The sequence below is a fragment of the Chiroxiphia lanceolata genome, chromosome 4 (assembly GCF_009829145.1).
Source record: "Chiroxiphia lanceolata isolate bChiLan1 chromosome 4, bChiLan1.pri, whole genome shotgun sequence".
Lineage (NCBI taxonomy): Eukaryota > Metazoa > Chordata > Aves > Passeriformes > Pipridae > Chiroxiphia > Chiroxiphia lanceolata.
In genome coordinates, this window is record NC_045640.1 from 57,211,668 (window position 1) to 57,234,210 (window position 22,543).

A 22,543-nucleotide genomic window follows, 5' to 3' on the forward strand; every position below is an offset into this window, starting at 1 on the left:
CAAATGAGCCCAGTTGGTTTTGAACCCATCTCAGGACAGCACTGAAACCCTTAGGAGGGGCTTATCTCACCACTGGGTATTAGAGCTAGGACATGGTAGTCCCCTCGCATGCTCCCTACCACAGTGGGAGCTGTGAGGTTCTGCAGCCCTTGTAAGGTCTTGCCACTTCATCACCTGCCAAAGCAAGCAAGCTGAAAGCCTTGTTTTCCAGGGTAAATCAAGAAAAAATGAAAGTAAAATTGACAGCAATAGTAATTTCAGTGGAATGGTGTATTACTAGCAGTGTTATTGCTTCTACTGACTTTATTAGAGTGTATACACAGTGTGCAATAATGTAATTAGATTTCACAATGTGTAATAATGATTTTTATGCAATGCAACAACTGTGCATTAGAGAAGGGAATTGGTTCCCATTACAGAGCCAGCACAAATCTTGGGCCAATACTTCATACCTGACAGTGCATCTGTTGGGTCTCAGGTCTGGGCTATAATCCAGTAAGAGCTGCAGAATAGCGTAGGGCAGGGATTTTTTCACTGTAGCTCCAGAGATGTCCCTGTGCTTCCCATGCTTTCCTGTATGGGCAGGACCACCAGATTCCAAGAGAACCCAGTGCACAGCTTGTTCATGACTGCAAAGCCAGTAGGAGAAAAAAACCTTTTGTAGGGTGGGGAACATTTTTACCTCCCTTGGAGAAAACTATTTAGGAGCTAGCATGTACCCACAACACACAATCCTGCTCTGGAGGGAAGAAAATGCACAGCATGAGATCAGTGAGAGAAGATGAACCTCCATGGATCTGCTGACTAAATAGGGGCCATTAAGGGGGATACTAAGGAGACAAAAGGTAGAGGGATCTTAAAAGTGCTCTTGATCCAGAGCTATTGGCTGTGCTATTCAGAGTGCAGCTGCTGAGGCTCGAGTCGGCTGACTGGTACAATTCACCACTTAGCACAGATGGGGACAAATAATTTCCAGCATCATGTCTCCCATTTTAGCCCCCAATGGCTGGACTGAAACAACTGTGCTCGAAAAGGGCACAGCAATAGCCATGTCACACATCCAGTGATGCATCCGAGAGCAGCAGCAGAAAAGCAGCCCTTGGCTTCAGCATGTCCAAAGCTTGGCTTAGACCTACCCGGCCGATGGCACCCCACAGCACTGTGACTTGCTCTTGAACTCTAATTGTGTCAACAAACATTTTACAACTTCAGAATAAATAACTTTCACTTTCCCTCTGAGCAGGCTTGTTTTAAATGCCACTTGCTCTGTCTCTACCATTAATGAGCACGAGTTGACGCATTTATTCTCTGCTGCATTTTCCACAGCAAATCATGGCTTTACTGCAAAGGTACAGAATATTAGAGCCACAATTTCATTGGCAAGATTTTTTTGCTTGTGAATCCATTAATATTTTCCCTGAACATTTTTTCTCCCTCGTCTTGCTGGAATAGAGAATTGCTCTTTTGCAGGTCTATTCTCGCTGCTATTCCCTTGGCTTGAGTGAAATATATATGAGATGACTCAGAGTTTGAACTCTCAGTATATGTTTCTAATACAAAGTCTCTGTGTGTCTGGGGACTTAAGACAGATATTTAATTTAAGATAAGAAATACTGGTGACATCATGCCTTTGATTTCTTTGCTGGATATCTGCTCAGCCTGCACATGGTGAAGTTGTTCAGCCATAACAGCCTCATCCCATTTAGGAAGTCACATAATATTCGGCATAGGTACAGAGCAGCAGACAGCCACTGGTCCTCTTGGGTGGTGCTTAGCTGGAGTGCACGATAACCCTGCTGAATCCATACAATAACACATATGTAAGGGTAGAAGACTTTGTAAAGCAAGCTAGGTTTTCTAAGACATTTTTGTGCAGCTTCTGCATCCATGGGACAGCAAAGCACATCAGCCTGAGGGTCAGCCACCCTTACCCCACATCCCACCTTGCACATGTTGGTTTATGCCCCTTCAACACACACAAGGGAGAGGTTGAATTTAACCTTGCCATCAGTGACTTCAGCTTCCCACAGCAGAAGATGCCGGCAAGTGCATCCAAGCAGAAGGAAGCATGTACATAACAGCTTCATTTTTAGCTTTACAGATTAAAAGAAAAAAAAGACGTGCATTCATTTTATTTTGTAACATGACTAACTAAAAGCTCATATGCATGTAGGGGAGCTTGAGAAAAAAAAAAGTCAGACTCCTGCAGCAACACCTTTAATAGAGACCATTTTGACGACATTACGGTGACAAATTTTCAGCCTTTCCTACAATTTTATACCTTCCTACACAGCAGGTGTTATCCAAAAAGATCTAGGAGAGCTATTAGCATGGATAAACGGGGCATAAGACAGGAAATAAAATCTAATTGCTGAGGCATGAGTCAAACTGCAGTACTTGCACATCAGGAGAAACAGTTAGCATATGAAGTGTCTTACCAAGGGGTCCTCATTCTTCAAAACTCCAGTCAGTCTTGAAACATCTTCCTAAAGTTTAGTCTTCAGTTCAGCCAGGAGTAATAACTTTGCTCCAACACTATCAGCTTCATCACTTTGGTCTACATAAAGGAAACCATCATCAGAATCCCCCTGGGCTTGCTAAGGGGCTTCCAAGAAACACACAGACATGCTGCTGTTACTTCTCCAATTAATATCCAGAGTTAATATCCAGGTGGGCACAAAGCTGATTAAAGCAGCTCCTAGACTTTAACTACTTTTGCTGGGTTTTACTTTTTTCGTTTTTTTTTCTTTTTTTTTTTTTTTTGAAGCCTTTGTCAGGTGCTTCTCCTAATTGCCCTAAATGAATAATGAACAAACCTGCAGATTGAGACAATTGGGTTTTTTCAGCCTAGAGAAGAGAAGGCTTAGGGGTGACATACTCACAGCCTTACAGCATCTAAAGGGAGCCTACAAGAATGGAGAGGGACATTTTACAAGAGCATGTAGGTTGCCCAGAGAAGTTGTGGATGCCCAGTCCCTGTAGGTGTTCAAGACCAGGCTGGATAGAGCTCTGAGCAACCCAGTCTAGTTGAAAGCTGCCCCTGTCCATGGCAGAAGGGTTGGAACCAGATGATCTTTAAGGTCCCTTCCAACCCAAGCCATTCTGTGATTCCATGATTATGGAGCTCACAGCTGAAACAGAAGCTAGATGAGAAGAAATGGTAGGAACCCAGTGGAGAGCACTCCAGAGGCATGTCTAATCCAACAGCAGTAGACCTCAGAGGACATAAACCTCTCAACTCCAGGGCTGTGGTTTGGTACATCACCTTGGCCTCAGGTCAAAATCAGCCCATGGTGTACTTGATGATGGCAGGTTTTAACATCTGTTCTAAAGCCCGAAAGCCACCAAACTGGTGGATATATGAGCTGCCTCATATAAATGGCTCATAAAGCATCCATGCTTTTTTAGCTAGTACTTATGTTTTCGATTAATTTTGTGTCAGTGTGTAAAGAAACCAAAACCAAACCTGCAGCTCCCAATTTAGGGCCCCTTGTATCAGATCACAATCACAAGCTGTTCAACAAAACTGACTAATAACATTGCTCTGTGCCCCAAGAAGGGATGAGCGGTAGTCCTAGGTGAAATGAGGTTGCTGAGGCTCAGGTGCCACCCTCACATTTCCACCTCACTGACCAAGACAGTATCATTTGGCCTCACATCTGTATCTCAGAAGTTTCCTGTTGAAAAAATCTCACAACACAAGCCCCAACCCATAAATCTCATTTCTTTAGGTGTGCGAATTTGCAGTAAGGGGGATGTGCTTGGCTTTAAATATTGACCTGCTGGAGTGCAAAGTGGATTCAAGGCAGAAAGGTGGTGGTCTTTCTTGGTTTGCTCAAAGGAGGGACATGGGATTTGCCCTTACTAGCCATGCACAGCCCACAGAAATAAAGCATCAGTGATGTTACCTATGTGTTGTGAGCCAACTTAACAGTTCTGCAGTGACTGGTTCAGTGATTGTGAGGCACGTGTACCCCCCCAGCATCCCTCTCCTGTGAGGCCATGCTCTTGAAGCCCAGGGTGCTGACGTGCGAAGTTTACTCCTCTTTTAGCACTCCCAGCCGGTAAGTCATTTTCCAGGCATACCTAAAACTACTGTAATTTTTTATGTAAGAAAAATACGGTTAAAAAAAAAATCAGAACAGTGTGAAATATGGCTGAAGACTCAGCAGGGGTGTTTCTTCATTTCCTCAAGGAGCTATCAGTTACTTCTGACCCTGTAATAAGAGACTGTAGGTGACAGGCTTTTTGTTTTTTACTTTTTTTTCTTTCTTTAAACTGTAAAACGATATAATGTCTTACTGAAGCTCATTGTACATCACCTTACTGGTGTATTGGGTCAGGGAGTCTGTGGGTTAATCCCATGATGGGTAATGAAGCATTACTTATAACTACATTTAAGACTTCACTTTTTCATTTCCCTGCAGAGTACCACTTGCTGTATTACCTGTGGTGAACTGCAGCACTCAATTCACCTTCTGTGGACACTACTTATTATTTTATAGGCCTCTAACATGTCACTTCTTTGGTGTTTCTGCACTAAAAATATTTCTAAATGGCTCCTAACAGGAAAGTCTCCACTTTCATTTAATAAATCCGTTTAGTTTCCTTATTCCTTGATCCTCAGGAGAAGCAGAGTGGTCCAAAGAAAACATGTGCCATTGATTGGGAACCTGGGATTAAGACTCCTCGAGATGCTATACCCTTAAACCCACATTGTAGCCTGACTACTTTCCCTGCTGAAACGCATAGTGAGCAGATGCTTTCCTTGCCCCTTTGACCAGGCTTTCTTCAAGCTGTTGCAGGGGGTATGGCCCATGCAATTGAGACACAGCTCCACATCATTTCATCTGGAATTGGGATTTTCTCATAAGGGAAGGCAGCAGAACTCAACACACTGGCATGTCCATGGGCTCTACCTTGCAGACTGGCATTGTTTGGTTCTCAGGCACTGGCTGGTGGCATCCTCCTGCCCCTTGATCCAGCAAAAAGCCACAGCTGGCCAGCAGTGACACCCACCACAACTGAAGCTGCAGGGTTCCTGCCTTTGCACTGTCCAGTGGCTCCTTGTTGCTTCGTTAAACTTGCAGCGATGTTTCTAAGTACTGGGATATTTATGTCGACTTTGACACACTACCAGTCAGATCTCCCGTATTAGGGTTGTATTATTTTTTATGTGAAATGTTGCAGCAGCTAATTGCAATTACCAGAAAGCATATACAAGAGAGCTTGTTGATTGCCAGTAGACAAAGACACTTTGGAAATCTTGGATTTTGCTATAGATGAAAGCCTATAAATTTTAAAATAGAAACCACGTTATCATTTACAATTTCCGTTTGCTAACAAATTCTGCTAAACAAAATTGGCGGCTGATTAAGTAAACATTTATACATAAATAAAACAGTGAAGATCTCTTCAGTTATTGAGATGCAGCCAGTTCAGTCTCTCGTAAATAATACAGTGATGAATTCTGGCGTTACAGTGCATGATAAAGCTACCTAGTCTCAAAGTCTTCGGCAAACTAATCCATACGCATGAATCAATCAGTTCATTTTAGTCAGACTGGCGTTACATAAATGTCACTAAAATCAATGACTGAAAGACATAAAAGATTAATAAGTCCTCATGCGGTACATCTAACTGGGATGCAAACTTACAGCAGATAACTTCACGCTGAACACAGCTATACAGGTAGTTTGAATAAGTCATTTTAATAGAAAACTCAAGGGCATGCCTGTGATGAGCAGGCATGGATGAGAAAAATCTGGTGCGTTATTAATTTCAGACAATGCCGAGTTCTTTTTCATAATGTACATTTTATTAATGCTCTCCATGATAGCTTTTCATACCGGTTCACCACCAGGAGTACAGTAATTACAATGTATTAAGATTCATTCCATGCCTGAGGAGTAAGGAAGTCCAGTTAAGATATGGAAAGCAAGTGAAATGTCAATCACTATTGACTCAGGGCTGGATTAAATCAAAACTCTGCCCTGGGGAACCCAGCGGCTGGGTGGGTTTGGTAACAGCACCTCCCAGACACAATCTTCGATGAATATCTGCCTCCCTCTCCTCACTGGCTCACCTCCGCACATAACCTGTGTGCCATCAATATGGATGCAGTGGATGGGATTCATCATTTTTATTAGGATTTGGGGTTGGTCTGGCTCATCATTACAACTCTCAGTTACTGGGTGTCAGCCTCTTCAGGGTTGGAAAGAGAGAGAAACATTACAGGTTGTTGTAAACGCCTCCAAGAATAACTCTTCTAGACATAATGGCAAGGGTTTAAGGTGCAGGATGATGGGATTGTCTGGGGAGAGAAACTAATAGTGAGGGCTCTAATGAAAAAAAAATCCACCACTCAACACAACCCAGCGGATTTCTGCTTTCCTGCAACCTAGTGGAAAAACAGGGAATATCTTCTTTCCTGCAGTTGCAGCCCTCACCAAGACAATGGTCACCTTGCCTAGGGACACTATACAAGGCTGGAGAAGCGGGCAAGGGAAGAGGCATCTTCCCTTGTGGCAAATGAAAACACAGTGTCCTCTGTGCACTGGTTTGATAAATAAATAAACGGTTTGATAAATATGTAAATAACTTGGCACTAGCAGTTGTTAGGTGTTAATGGCAACAGCAGCCAGAGAGAGGTGGATGACAGAGGAGGTATTCAAGTACTCAAGAGGAAAAGACCAACCCTTGCAGCTCACCTTGAACCACTGCAAGCAAATTACCTCTCTAGATGCCCACACTCCTCAGTCATTTAAAGCAGCTTCCAATTTCTGTTTATTGCCCCCTGGCCATTCCTAGCAAAGGTATAGGGGCTTTGCCCCCAACACTATTCTAAATATGTTGGTTGATACTATCTGGCTTTTTAATGGGGAAGGACACTTCATGCTGGCCCTGCTTTCTAGAAAATGCTAGGCTGAAGAGAGTCTTCTATGTCTAGAGAAAGTTATTCTGCGTGATTTTAAAAAATATCTTTTTTTTCCCAAGTATGGTTTTTTTCCCCTATTTCAATTTTTAATTTCAATTCTTTTTTTCCAATTTCCCTGCACTGGCTGAATCCACATGGTTGGACTCAGAGTAAATAAGGCATAAGTAGTTGTGAAGGATGAAGGGGAACACCTGAAGCTCCTCTCCAGCTTCCATCAGGTACCATGCTGCAGCAGCTCACATTCTGCAAGCGCCTGTGCCTGAGTGCCTGTTCTGCTGGTAGTGTTTGGAGATGGCCACTGTTGTGCCACAGCAGGGGACAGTGGATGACAACTCAATGGGGAGCAGAGATTTATCAGCTTTTACTCACCTAATGCCACCCCTGCCACGCCTCGTTCCATGGAGAGGTGTGGACACTACTCTGCGCTAATGCTAATAAAGCTGGACCTGGCAGCACTACTTATGACTTCTCAAGCTTGCTTGGGCATATAAAGTTGAGTACAACATACACATCCATATTCTCTCTTCTCTCATAGACACAGCTACACAGACATGGGGACCTGCACTGGCTGGCGCCCACCCGCACCAGGTACAGTCTTGCACACGCATTTGCGAACATGCTGAGGAGGACTGCACATACAGGCACTGGCTGACATGGACACAGATGTCTATGCTTGCCTCCATTTAGCCAGCTGAACTATTGGCCCAACACCATTAATAAGCCTTGAGGGTTCTTTTTTTTCCTTTTCTTTTTTTTTCTTTTTTTTAAACTAATGCTAAAACTCTGGGAATAACCACACTGACGGGGTTTGAATCCCTCTGGTGATTTCTGCCCATCCCACCCCCACCCCCCCTACAACTGCACCAAGCAGCCCAAGTCCTCTCTGGGCTGTAGCTGAGTATTTACACCAGTGGAGACCATGGGCCCAGTGAGTCCACCCTGTTTACAGGGATGAAGGATTAACTGTCTGCCGAGTCCTCTGATGGATGGGTCTGTCATCCTTCAGGTGCCTCCTGCACCCACCGTGACTGCACAGCTTGGCTGCAAGACCCCACACCAGCCTCCACCAGGCAGACTCCACGGTTTCCCACATATCCATCCCCAGCTGAGCTGATTGAGAAACGCTATCTTCAAGATACTAAGGCTCATTTTTTTCAAAAAAATATCTCTATTTACACAAGACAATAAAATCTGAGCAGCTTTCCCCCGAGAAGCTTTTGCCAAGCAGAGCTGCTGCTGGACACATGCGCCGGTCCCTATTTACACACAACAGCTTTGCTTGACAGTACCCTGTTGGCAAGTTCAGCTTCTTCTGGTGTAAGGACTACTTCTTTGTCCCTCTTTTCCTTTCCTTGTTAGCTCTTTGCACAGACAGGTCTGTATTTACAACAGTAACCTGGATCCAGTGGGTTCACCTTTATACAGCCCAGCTTGCAAGCACTGTGAGGGGCTCAGGATGGTGGAGTGAGCACACTCAGCCATCTTTAAGTGCTATCAAGTTGCAAAGTCAACGTTTGGAGCAGATGAAACTAATTTCTTATTACAAAAGACAATTTTCACCCGTTCTGCTCATCTTAAAAAACAGGCGAGCGACCAAACAGTGAGGGCACTTTCCAGGGCACTGCCATGCACAGGGCAGCAGGAATCTCAGCTGGGCTGTTATCTCCTTGGGGATGCAAGGGTTTGCTGAGGGTTTTGTTGAGGCTAGTTCTCCTGCCTCTCCTGTTGCGCGATCCCAAGTGAGGGATGGGTAAACTGAGGCACAGAGGGGCTGAGGTGGTACGCTGGCATGGGCTTGCTGAGGCAGGCTTGTTGGGTGCCCCAGGTGCTAGATGACACTGTCTTCCATGGTGACTCGCCTGAAGACTGGCTCCTGCTTGGGCGTCCTTCCACTTTCTGTGAAAGACAAGGGGAGAGCAGGTAAAGCCCCAGAACAGGACCCTCAAGCAACCACCAGCTATTTTCAAGACCATTTCCACCCCCAGACAAAGTAAAGGATGCCTGGGCTTGCCTTGAAAAGGAAGGCCTGCTCAGAATAGGTGAATGTATTTATGGGTCAACATCCCATCGGGAATCTCCTCCCATCCTTTTTGCTGAATGTGGTGCTACAGTTTTGCTTAGCTTAGCCCCACATGAGCCAGTTATTTGTTGAATAGTATAAGGACTGACAGCATCAACCACTGCTGCCCATCGCTCTGCAGAAGAAGGGCAATGCCAAAGTGCCTTTTTGTTCCTCTGGGTTTAGCCCAGCTCAAGCAAGGAGAGCACAGAGTTGAGCAGCAGCCACCAACTTGTACCAACCCAATAGGCTTGTTTTGGCAATCTGCATTTTTTGTAGTGTGTTCACCTCCAGCCCCCCCTTAATGATAAACAGTCAGTATAAATGCAGAATAAACAGATTTGTTTTGCTATCAGACATTATCTGAAGGGCACTTTACATCCTGAGTGCTCTGCTTTACAGCTGCCTCTATAATCACTGAAGCCCCAGGGAGGAAAACACCTCCTTTCACAAGTGCAGGTTGGGAAGACACAGCCGCATGCACTTTGGGGTGGACACATGCAGGCTTCTTCATAAATAATATTTCAGGGGGAGGTTAAGATAGGCTAGACACATTCAAGAAGAATCAAGAGGTATCTTGGAGCCATTTTCTAATCATAAATGATTTCACTCCATTTCCCAACCACCCAAATCTATGTTGCTCTGTATGGCATAATAGAGAATATTACAGGGAAAGTGGTGCAGGAAGAACCGGCAACTTTTCAGGCATCTCCCAGCTTGGCTATTTTGACTAATCTTTTTAATCTTTGAGGAGGAAGGACTTTCATCCTTTCCTTGTTGCTCATCTCTTTTGTTTTCTTTTTTTTTTTTTTTCCAAGCAGTGGGATGCATTTTCTCCTTTTATTTCCACTGCTGCTGCTAGCTTGGTGGGCTGCTTTGCATTGTAGCTCAAACTGTCAGCAGCTGAAAATGCCTGGATGCACGGTGTATCTTGGGGAAAAAAAAAATCAAATATTCCACCTGTTTAGTATGAAGCACTCCTCCTGGCTGATATCAACAGCAGCTTAAGCAATGAGGCCTTTTATCTCTAAGTAAGAATGGCAGCAACACAAGCAAGGAGGTGGGTGAGGGGAAGGTGACCAAAGGGCAGAGCTGAGGCGCTTGCACAGAAAGCAACTCTTCCATTTATCAGGGAGGGACTCTCTCAAAAAAAAGGTCTGCTTGGTGGCAAACCGTATTTTTTTTAGTGAGGAAACCAGAGGCTGGCCAGAGCAGGCACCCAACAGCCACAGCCAGGCTGTAGCCTGCCTCAAATTAGCCTCCTGTCACACATGGGCTAATCTCATACAACATTGCACTTCTCTCCAGATGACCACAGAAACCACCTGAGAAACTGCTTCTGGCATATTTCAGCCAAAGGACAAAGCCTTGCCAGAAATCAGAGGCTTTTTCTTTTAATTCCCCCCACGCAAAGTCCATTTACCCACACCCCCTCTGCAGCTTTCATGCAACCAAGTCCTACGACATGTTTTGGGCGCAGTGCTGCTGCTTCCCAAGGGGCATAACCAAACATCTTCCACCCAGTTCGTTGACTGCTTAGTTTTCCACATTCATTCCCCCCCGCCAAATCCATCAGTGGATGCTACCACAGGCTCATGCCCACAGAAAGGTGATGCCTTTGCTGCTGGTGGGACACAAAGGCTACAGGGCTTATGCCTACATTGAACTTTCCTGCCACAGTGACCCAACCTAAACTCTGCCTGAGATGCTTCCAAGAGAAGTAGGAAAAGACAGGCTGAAAAGAGTTTTATTATAGCCATAATTTATCCAGCGAGCATCCTGCTGCTGGAAATAACCTTTCCAAAGTTGTAACTTAAGATGCAGTGGATTTTAAGTGGCAGTCGGAGATACTGGGTCATCTGTACAAGTATTCCCATGCATACCAGCTGAGGAGGTTGTGCAGCAGCTATGTTTGTTTTATATTCTAAGTTGCTGTTCAGGGTTTTAAGCAACGCTGTCAAAATACCAAGCATTTGCTTCCAACACATAATAATTGCTCTGTATACCAGCAGGTTTTGTTTATTTATTGAGGTTTTAGCTTGGGTTTTTACATGTGTACAGTGTATTTAAGGAGTAGAAATATAAGAAAAGGAAATATGTGGAGGATGAAGAAATAAAAAGGCAGCAAATACTTAGGATGATTTTTTTGGTTTTTTTGTTCTTTGCATTTTGCTGAAGAAGACTATCACCATCTGTCTGGCATACCAAATACAATAAACAGTAAGCACCTGTAAAAAACTATTTTGATGTGAAAAAGGAAGATTTCCAAGCTATCCTGGCTAGTCTCAATATTTCAGCTTTAAACAGACTATCTCTTCTGCACTGGGATGACAAATGATCTGGTGTATGATCCATGCATCCCTAGGGCTTGCCAAAGCCTTTGGAAGAGCAAAACTGGTCCTACGCCAGCTACCTATGGTGAACGAAATGTCTCTCAGTTCAGAATGGTGAGTGCTGCTGGTTTTTCAGGGGTACTCCAGTGCTCTCTCCTGACTGCATTGGTAGTGCCCCTGCTGAGGACAGTCACCACTCACACAGCCATCACTGCCTTTCCTGGGAGCACTAATCACAGATTTTTTCTGGTTTCAGCTTTGCGCTGCAGGATGTTCTCCATGCTGTTACCAGAGAGCCTGCGACAACATGACATTTATATAATGTTCATGAGCACAGACTATTTAAACCCTAAAATATTCATTAAATAAAATTTGCATGGAGTCTAGCTGAATGCAGCAGATAGCTAAAAATAAAGTACTTTTCTTTCTAAAGGTAAGGAGGAGATCAGGGTGTGACAGATGACCAAGCCGGTGCTCTTAAGCTTTCCTGAGAAAGGTTTTTAATAAGATGAGCTATCTTTTTATCCCTGTTGACTAGACAATTCTACATGTTATTATATTCTTTATAAACTAGTGAGATCAAGAGCATATGGGGATGTGTGAGAGAAAGGCCAGCTGGCCAGAGAAGAGGGAGGAAGATGCAGGCAACAGGGACACATATGGAGACACAGAAGGACCCGCACGAGCTCTGTGCCTCCCACCACTACCAAGGTTTCCCCTGGCCCTCTGAAGCATCTCACTGCTTATTACCTGGGGGCAGGGAGGAAAGAAAAAGACTGGTTAACAACTTCAGATTACAAAGAATTAAAAGCAATCAAAAGGCAGAAATTAGCAGCATCATGGAAAGTAATATTGTCTACAAAATGCCTCCAAAGCTGTCATGAACACCCTCCCTTCCCAGCAACCCTCCAGTCTACATACTCTTTTCTAGCATGTCTTTCACCTTGTGTTTCTCCTTCACATGTTTCAGGGAGATTTCTACAGTCTCTTATGGCTCTTGAAGAAAATGGGTAGGAATTGCCTGCTAGAGTCAAAGTATCCTTACGCAGTAAACTGATGCATCAGCTCATTATGGGGTAGTCTGCAATGGGATTACAAAGGAAAAATAACCCAGTCCTGTGCAAATTAGAAGGACCAAGTGAAAAAAGGGATTCACAACTTGCAAAGAATCCCAAGATGATTTTCAGGAAAATGCAAGGCATGGAGCCTTGCACTTCTCCACTCTCCTCTTCCCACTGCAAAACGGCTTTCTGAAGAGACAACTCAAGCAAGGAATTGACAATCCTTCCTCCAAACATGCCTGGCAACCTATGCTTCCCAAAGGTGGTCCTGTGTTTCAGAAAGCGGTCTGTGTATTGTTTGATGTTTTCATCAAGCACTACCTGTTTGCTTCTATTTTGTTTGTTTCACTGAAAGTGGGATGCTTATTGCAGTTGAATGATGAAGATTTAATCCCCTCCCTATAAGGCAAATCTGCTTGGTTTTGTTTTGTTAAATGAAGCTCTACAAAGGAAGAACCATCCAGTACTGGGTTGATTATCCCCATCAACCCAGCTTGCAAAGTTATGTGCCCCAAGCATGAGCATGGATTTAATACCATAATCACCACTGCCTCTTCATCAAGCTGTTTTCTCACATCCCTGCCTTGGCTCAGCATTAAGAAATGCCTTAGAAGTTTTTCAGCTCTCCCTCCTACCCCAGGAGCATTGTAGGCACCGAGGACTTAACAGTGACTTGATTTTCACATGCTGCAGTCTGCATAGAACACACCACTATATTGCCAGTCATGTAATAATTATATCTAGCAAGCTATTTATCAACAAGCACAAACCTTCACCATGCCCATAATCAACTATCTGACACAACAAAGTCTGTTCTCAAGGGAAAAAAAAACAGCCAAAAATAATCTGCATCCTGCTCCTCATTTTTGGCTTAATAAAATTAAAATGCGTATCTATTTTCCCTTTATTTTGTGATTCAGCTGTTTCCAAAGCTATAAGAAGCACCAACAGTGAATCCTATGGTGTCAGAACGGCCCGGGGACAGAAATAATCAGCTTGAAAATAAGCGGCGTTTTTTTGCAATCAAAGCGCTAATGGGCATGGTAGGCTGGCAGAGGGAAGCGTGAGTGAGAAAAACAGCCTGCACACTGATAAATCTGAAATTACACAGAAAGGCTGGGGAAGAACGACCATTTGTAGTAAAGGAAGTCAAAGATTTTTCAGTAGGACAAAATGATCCCACAGCAAACCCACCACTGCTTCATTCTTGCACAGTTTCAGGGACACTGGTAAATGCTGTGCTGGTCACCTGCCTCCACTTTATCACGATGATATTTGTTAAGGCATATCTCACCCTCTGCATGAATTCAATCTGTCCATATTACCGGAAAACTATTTTTTGAGTCTAATTCAGTAAAAGAGTTTTTACATTCTCCAAAGTAGGAAGTACTTCAATTATTTAAAGCCTCGGCAGCCTCTACTGGGCTGCTACATGGATTGCTATGACCACGTGAGTCTGAAACACTTGCTTTGCCTGCACACATAGGTCTACTGCACTGTCCAGTTCCATCGCTCTGGCATGGAAAATAAAATGAAACAGGGAGGCAGCATCAAGTGCAAGAGCATGACCTGACTGGCCAGTGGCTGTTCTGCTATGACGTGGGGTGATTCCATAATTCCAACAGGAAATGCGCCCTTGCCAAAACCTAGACCTGGCAAGAGCTGCTGTTGTGATCAGTCCTTGGTCAGAAATGAAGTTTCCCCCCCAAGATGTTTTGGTCAAAGTGGCTGGTCGCAGGAAGGATGCAGGTGACTTAAACCAGACTCTTGTAGGCCATAAATAACACCAAATACCACCACCACTGATCCGCACCCCCAATAGGACTCTGCTGAGCAGCACCAAGCAGTGTCGTCCTAACGCGAGGATGACCCTGTGATGGAGCAGAGCTGCTCTGCTGCTGCATTTATCCTCCAATACTGGGAATATCTTATCTAACACGGGCCTCACCCACCTGCTCCAAGTCTTTTGGCTTTTACCCAACATGATGGCACTTCAATAGATGCAGTTTGGACAGAGGGAGCCCCAAGCCCCAAAGCCCGGGGCATGGGAGGGCTTTGTGAAAAGTCACGTACTGAAAAATCGTTACCAGTTGTGTCCAGAGGTGGTTATTTTCCCTGTCAACCTTCCTAGTCTATTTTGTGGCTTTCTGTATTCCTGATTGCTCTTGAAGGATTTGAAGGGGGAGGCTGGAGGAGAGCAGGAAAGCGTCAGTGAGCCACCGGCAGTGGTGGGACGGGAAGGGTGATGTGGTCGAGGGTGGTGATGGTGCTTGGCATATGCCCGGAGCAAGAAAATAACGAGACAGCAAACAATGACCGAGAAGGCCTAACGGGGACTTGTTTTACTCTTTGACATGCTACCAGCAGTTTTTAAATCTCAGAAGAAGCCAAATAAAATAAAAAAAAAAAAAACAAAACCAAAAAACCCCCAAACCCCCCATTACAATGATTAAAAGATACGACACATGAAACACTATACTCAAATCATCCGCGTGTCGTTGGCTACTTTATACAGTAGGCACAAAACAGACCTAGAATCACCTGCAACAAATGTCAACCAATGTTGTTCGCCCCTAAACAGGTACCACCAGCCTGATATTTCTAGTCAGCCATAGCTGCATAACCTTTGTGCTTAAATTGCTCAGCTTAGGCCTCCTTTCTTTGGCATTGCTCACCCATGCCATAAAGGAGTGGAGACTCATACTGAAGACAGTAATGGAGAGAGGAACAACAACAACAAAAAAAGGAGAGATTAATTGTACAGTACATACATACAGTATCTTCTAAATCGTGATCAGTTGTTTATTGGTTGGCAAACAAGCTTCACTTTTACAACAAATATTAGTAATGAGGTCATTCAACTGTTGAGACCGTACAAAATGGATCATAAATTAAAAAAAAAAATAAAGGAAAAAAAAAGAAGAAGAATTCATACTCCGTGCTGCTAATTTACCTCCAGAAAGCCTATGTTACTTAAAAATCCTGTCAAATAAATAAATTTCCTGTTAGGAAAAATAATGAACAGAAGACTTTTTATTAAAAATCACTGCAAAGTACTTTTTAGCTCACTACGTGTCAATCTATTTTCTTCTTAACCACTGCAGTACAAGTGCCTAAACCGGGACCAGACTGAGCCGAGAAGCCCTTTGCTCCTCCAGGGATATGGCCGTCTCCTGTAGAACCCCCACTACAACTATAAAAAAACCCTCTCAGTCCCTGGATGTGACCTGATGGCCTGGGTGAGGGGCTACTTGCTTCACAGGATTATCATCATGATTGGTTGTGCACCGACAAAGAGGAAGTTTGCCCTGCTCTAGTCTGCCAAAAGGTCTGCTGGCAATATGCCAGCTAAAAAAAAGTTATACAGCAAGGAAATAAAAAGATTGCCTTGGCTGAAAAGAAATGGTGATGGTGACTAAAAATGGTCCTTACAAAGTGATGTTTGGTGGTTTTTTTTGCCCAGTGAGATTTTTTTTTTACTGGGATGGGGAGGGGAGAAAGGAGAGGGGCAGTGGAAGAGAGAAAACAAAATTAAAAAAAAAAAGGAGTTATGAAAAACCTTGCTCCTACTGGTAGACAAACTTACAAGACCAGCACAACAGAAAAAAGTTCTTATTTTTTTTCCACTACATTAACAGGGACGCAAGTTCTGGAGGAACAGAAAGCAGACTATATGTGCAATGCTAGTATCTGTACATTACATAGAAATTGTTCGCTTCTCTTTTTCTGCCATTAGTTTTTATCATCCGTTAATACAGCAAAATGTAAAATATGCCTTTAGCACAGGATTCTAGGATTCCCTTCCATCTCATTAAATTTGTTTATGTTTTGTTTGCTCCCACAGCAAAGGGCGCTGCAGTGAAACCAAGTTGTGAGTGACCATAACCCATGATGTGATCTGGATTGGTAAGAAAGAGTTTTGCTAGCTTGTTTTATGCAGCGCTCCCACCTAGATGCGCCATCGCTACTAGTTTCAAATGCACATTTTTGGCCTTTTATAACTTTTTTTCCCTCTTAAATCAGGTCCTCGGTATTAAGAGCAACACAGCATCAAGGATTGTTTAAACAAACACGGCATAACTTGAGAAGGCCACGAAGTGTGCCGTTATCTATCTCTTTCATTAACATAATGAAGTCTGTCTGGAGGGAAGAAGGATGGGAAGATAAGGGGGGGGCGTGGGCAGCAGTTACTGTCCTCTCCGGGCCGGCCTAAAAATTCCAGTAAAAAAAGTCTGAGAATTTCCTTTTGAACAGCATGAAGATTTAGGAGTACACACAATATTACCACTGTTTGGATTAACTCAGAACAGTAAACCGAGCATTATGGAGAGGCTTTTAGTTGTCTCTTTGCTTAATTTTTTGCTGAATCTTCTATAGACTAGTGACCAAGTGAGCGGGTCCTTTTGCGTTGCCGTCCGGGGGCGTTCCCTCTTTGTTTGGTGGGACTATAAAACCATCGCTGCTGCCTCGACCTAGCTGGTAGTAAGTGTGTAGCTGATGGACGTGGTTCCTGGAGCCAAGGTTGGGCATGCTTTTGTAGTAAACATCGTCGGCATCGCCACCGCCGCTTTTGGCTGGCGGAGGATCGGTCTGGGTGCTGGCGGTGACGCTTTCTGTAATGGGCATGCCAGCCAGCGCGGGCATACTGGTGTAGAGAGAATCCCTGTTGGGCGACTGGAGGTCGTCCGTGTGCTCGTTGGTCAGCAAAGGGAAAAAGCTCTCACTGTTGTCTTGCGGGATACGCCGCCTACTGTAGAGGTGGGGCTGATGGTTGTCCGCCGAGTACACCCGGGGAGGCAGCAGCGGGGCGTCCGACTCCTCGTGGATGAGCTCCAGGCCCAGGCTCTCCTCGTGGGTGAAGGAGGTGGCGTCATCCAGCACGATGGCGTCGTCCTCGCTCCCACCGCCCACACTGTTGACGAGTTTGTTCATCAAGTTGCGGCTCTGCTCACTGGAGCGCTCATGGTTGTTCAGGTAGGAAGGGATGTAGTTGGAGGTGAGTTCCTTCAGGATCTTTTTCTCGAGGGCGTTCTCCGTGTGGTTGTACCCGCGGTCAAGGATTTGCACGCAGTTGCTGAGGTACTCGCCGCTGGCGATGCTGTAGCTGTTGCCGTGATTACCATTCAGTGGTAGAGTATCCGTGACACTTGTATCCCTGGCATTGTTCAGAAGCCCCTCTGAAAAACATTACACAAGAGAGGGTGACTTGTACAAACAGGACACTCATGCGGGACGTGCACACTCAAACCCCCTTCCTAGGCTGCCGCGGCTGCTGGGGTTACGCAGCAAAGGAGAGTGTCGCGGCCAAAACAGGAGGTCACAGCTCCGGCTAACCCGCTGGTGGTCAAGGTCTTCCCACCAAAAAAAAAAAAAAGGAAAGCACTGTCAAGTATGTGACTTCATGTGGCAAGAGACAGCCGGAAGGATAACCTCTCCTGGCCTATATCTCCTACAACTCTTGTGCTTTACTCTACGTATTCCTGGGGAGTTGAAAAACAGATGACCCTCAGCTGGTCAAAACTGCACTGGCTCTAGGCGCTTTGGAGGAAGGGGGTAACTCCTCCCAGCTGAGGGAAAAGTATTTTCAGCCCAACCTTATCACTGCCCAAACTTTGTTTGGGAGTGTATCCTTCCTAAAGGAAAAAAATCCGTTCTCTCCTTTTGCTGCGGAGGCTGTCACGGTAAAGACATAAGGCCTGAATGAAAGGATTCAGGGATCAGAAAGGTGGAGGCACAAAATGCTTCCTGTCCCAGGCTTTTTTGGAAGAAGGCTAAATGCCCTACCTATTTTGCCACAAGGGTACAACCAAAATTATTTACTCCACACTGGCCAGGTGGGGATTTTCTAATATAATCCATGTTGGAGGCAGCTGTTCTGGGGTCTTGTGAAGCCTTTAAAAATAGCTCCTATTCCACTCGCAAAGTTAAAGCAGAGGGTTCAGTGGAGGGTACAGCAAGTACCATCACTGACATGTTATGGGGGGCTCAGGGGAGCTCAGGGTATCAGGGTGCCCTCAATCTAACTGCCCATCACATCTCCAAAGGTGTCTCAACACCAACAACATAAGGCTGGAGCTCGGCTCTTTCCCAAAGCACTACAGGAGATGGAGAAGTGCTTTGAGAGCAATGCCAGCATGAGTGGGCAAGGGAGAAGAAAATCAGGCCCAGCAGTTAAGCTACCACGTTTTCTTTTTTGGGATTACTGGCCTCCTTGGAAGGAGTAAAGGAGTGGGGGGGCATGAAATAACTTATCGACCTTTCCACTAAGGGCTTTGGGCATCGCCCAAAACTGGTAAGCAACTCCCAGCAAGCCATGGTAGATCAGAAAAGCCATTAAACTGACAATTTCAGATGAACAGTTGCTCATACCATGCTGAGTACATGGCATGTGTACCTTCTGAAAATACAGGATTCGGTCTATATCTGTGATGGAGTAGTTGCTGTATGTCAAGGGCTGGAAAGCACTACTGAAGGCTTCTTCTTGCTTTTGAGTGAAATGCCCCAAATGTGTTGGTCGCCATTTAGGTTTCTGAAGTTTAGAGGGTGCTGCTGTATCCTGTGTTCCCCAGCAAATGAGGGAGCTATGCCAAAAAATCAACTAGCCATCACAGATATAGAGCAAAGCCGTTGATTTTCACAGTGAAAGCTCTCCAACCGAGTCACGATGCTTGGGGAGAAATGAAAAGTGAGCATTTTGGGGGGAGGACCGTATGTAATGGGTGACAGGTACAACAGCATCTGTTTGATGGTTACGTTGAGTAACATATGCATTGAGGCACTGAGCACTGTGCTTCTGCTGCCAATGCATAGATCTGGGGTTTGGTGCAGAAATAAAATGGAGGCATTGCAGGTGAGAACAGAGTGGGGTTTGCAGTAAAACACGCCGTATAAAAATGCCATGACCTCGCAAATAAAAATGTAAAGTTTAAAAAAATATCATACACACAACTATATGAGAAACTACACTGGGTAAATGATATCACAAAAATGAAAAATAAACAAAGAAAGCATCATCTAATCTCATCTATATATATATGTACGCATACATATATATATACACATACGTACATACACACGCATACACATATATACATATGTATATTCATATTCTTTTGATTTCAAAACTGTGAGATTAATTTCCTTTATTAACTACATCATCTATATGTGATGCAATAAAAGTGAACTAAAAAAAATTACATTTGATATGCAATGTTTAGCTTTACTCCCATACTTGTCTCTCTGTAGGGCTCTAAACGACAGCATGAAGAAAAGGAAAGAAAAAACAACAAGTAAGCTTACAGCGACAGTAGGAGAAACATGAGTAAAAAGCAAATTGATGATATGCAGAAAAGAGAGTTAACGGAAATAATTTCCACTGCCCAGAATACATGAATTTGTTACAAGGTTTATTTCAGGTTAAAAATATTGACATTTTAGACAGAAAAAAATATTTTACGCGCAATATTCAATAGACTACATTTTTATTTTAAAAATTATCACATTTAAACCGTTTTCCAATGCCATTATAAAATGTTCAGCGTGCAACACAAATGAAGAAATAATGCCTGGAAATTTAAGAAAAGCCTAAAGTTTGTAACGGTCATACTTGAAAAGACAGGCACTGTCATAGTCACTTCCAAATTCTTAAAATGAATGGTTTTACTTACTGTTAGTTATAATAACCCCTGGCAGTTGAAACTGAAATCTGTTCCCTTGCTAAAAATGTTTTGCCGTCCATCCTTTGCAAGAGTGGTTTATACAGTATGACTTTGTTCATCATGGGGCTGCTGGCATTGTACAGACTTTGGTAAGTCTGGATTTTATTTTAACCAAACACATGGCAAACTACACGGACTTTGCAAAAAAAAAAAAAAAGTAAGAGGAATAGTAGTTTGAATAATGGCATTGCTAAATGAAGCTATTGAAAAGAAAGGCTTAAAACAAGAAGAGCAAGAGATTAAGATGAAGAGACAGTGATAACGCTCAGCTTCCCACTTTGCAGTGGTCTGTGGTACACTGGGTTTTAACTAGAGCTCCTTAATGCTCATTAATGCTTGTTAACATCTTATCTGAAAATTAGTTCTCACAAAAGCTGTTGGGCCATTTATAGAAACTCCTGAGTTGGAGAGACTCTGTCAGTGTGTGTCCATCAGCTTCCAATGGCAGTGAGCACTCAGCCCCTCACCTACCACTTCCTCTTTCCTCTGTGCTGTGTGTCCTATCAAGTAATCGCTTATGCCACTGGGAAATAGGACTTTGGCCTTTTAGGGTCTGATTCTCCACCTCTTTCCAAGGGTATTTTTTTCAGAACTTCCTGCTCCTAAGAATTCATTACCACAGATGTGGCAGCTTCAGCTAAAGCAAAGATCAGATTTTAAAACACCTAACTGGGGAGGGGGAAAGAAATGGGTGGAGCAGTTCAATCCCATTTCTTGAGAGTGCCCTGCCTTGTCCATGGACAGCACCAGAAGTGGTATATGAAGGTGCAGAAAAAATCATAGCCTTAGTAATGTGGAATGAGTTACCTGGATGATGTTAGCTAACGATTAATAAATTAATTTACTGATAATCACCGCATGCCAACCACAGCCAAGGCACACCCAGAGATGATGACAGCATCTACTTTTACAATGCACTATCACCACTTTAGCATGCCTGCTGGTGCAGCATCTGAAAATCCCAAAGGACCCCCCAGGCCATTAGGCCTGGTTGATTTTGCTAACCTTCATTTCTGCTGTGAGAGCTCCTAATATTCACAGTTTTTAATTGTCCAGGGACAGTAACCAGTTTGAAAAGCAATAGCTACACCAGTTCTGCTCCCTCTGAAGTCAATGGCAAAGCTCCAGGGGCTTCAGTGGGACCAGTATTGGTCCACTCTCTTCACTTCCCACAAATGAAGCCTGGACAGGTTTCTCTGTTACCCATATAGCTGTGTTGAACAGAATAGCACTTGTAAAACAGTGACCCTATTTTTGTGGAATAAAATGTTGTTAGCTTAGGTAACTGTATCAGAAGCTAGTATCAAAAATTAGAAGAACACATGATTATTAAAATACACATAAAATCTTTCTGTCACTTTTCTGCCCAAATGACTTGGATTCAGCTGAGACACCCAGACCTGAACATCAAGACTTTTCTTAAGCCACATGCTGAAGACCCCACATTACCTGCTGCCATTTGATTTAAAAGTCTCCCACAACTCAAAGTTATCATGTAAGAAACTAGTCAGAACATCAAAGCTCATTTTAACATTTGCGGTACACTTAAGTTCTTAAAATCCAGAGCATTTCATGCTTAACAATAGCTCTTTTTTAAAAAAAGCATTCTTGGAAGCAAATTTATGGCACAAACTTAGCATAGTTAAGGAAATTAATGAACAGCAAAAAGGTCAAACACGTGTGCTTTTCTTGTGCTTTGAATGCAAATACCCTAGTGATACAGTTCAACATCTATTACTGTCATAACAATATGCTGCCATATAGTACAAAGGGGATTTTCCTGCTTGCATTACAACCATCATTGTTTCCCTTCCTTGGAGATTCTCTACTGGAATGTGATGCCTTCATTGGGAACAGAGAGTTGACAGAGTGCTGACACACTTGCGCTTGAACACAGTGTTACTCTGCAGTGATTCAGCCACCTTACAAGTAAGACAAAAAAAAATAAAAATCCCATGGAAGTGGCAGAGCAGGATGCAGCCACTGACAGACAGGAGCTGTCAGAGCTCCATGCTCCCCAGCTCCTCCTCAGGTCCTGCTTAAACACTTCTGCCTCTCCCTCACAGAAGCATCAGGACATCAGCTTACAAACACTGTCCCTTCCCACAGACAGAGCAGAGACAAACATGTAGGTGACAAGAGTGATTTCCATAGCAGAAACCTATGTTAGGTACAACTCACTCTGCCTGTTTATTTTCTGTTGCCAAAAGGAGGATATCAAAGAGCATCTAGTTTCCCTACACCTTTTTTCTATTATTTTTTTTTCCTAATAGCACATATAAAACGTATTACTGCAAACGGCAAAACATTTCTTATAATATCTCAGCTCTGTTCTTTGGAGCTGACCTACACTCCTTGCTTCAGCTGTCATTTTTCTTAGAGATCAAGGGCAGTTCTGTTTCATTTTGCGTTTTTCTCCCTGCGCAAGCCAGTGC

The 22,543-nt window shown here is 43.8% G+C and overlaps 1 protein-coding gene across 25 annotated transcripts in view; it reads right to left on the reverse strand.

Annotated features, from left to right (window-relative positions):
* Window positions 1–5,796: 5,796 nt before the first annotated feature.
* The window catches only part of ADGRL3 (adhesion G protein-coupled receptor L3), a 513,383-nt gene continuing 496,636 nt past the window's right edge, over window positions 5,797–22,543 (reverse strand). For 9 of the 25 annotated variants that reach the window (XM_032685684.1, XM_032685690.1, XM_032685688.1 and 6 more), the window contains 2 exons: window positions 19,622–19,639; window positions 15,168–17,567 (listed from right to left, as the gene is read on the reverse strand). In XM_032685684.1, the coding sequence (XP_032541575.1) occupies window positions 16,762–17,567; window positions 19,622–19,639 (824 nt within the window). In that variant the 3' untranslated portion in view covers window positions 15,168–16,761. Of the gene's footprint in view, window positions 8,834–15,167; window positions 17,568–19,587; window positions 19,640–20,103; window positions 20,245–21,739; window positions 22,031–22,543 lie in introns of those variants that run through there. The other 16 variants (XM_032685696.1, XM_032685694.1, XM_032685695.1 and 13 more) reach the window with 5 other exon arrangements.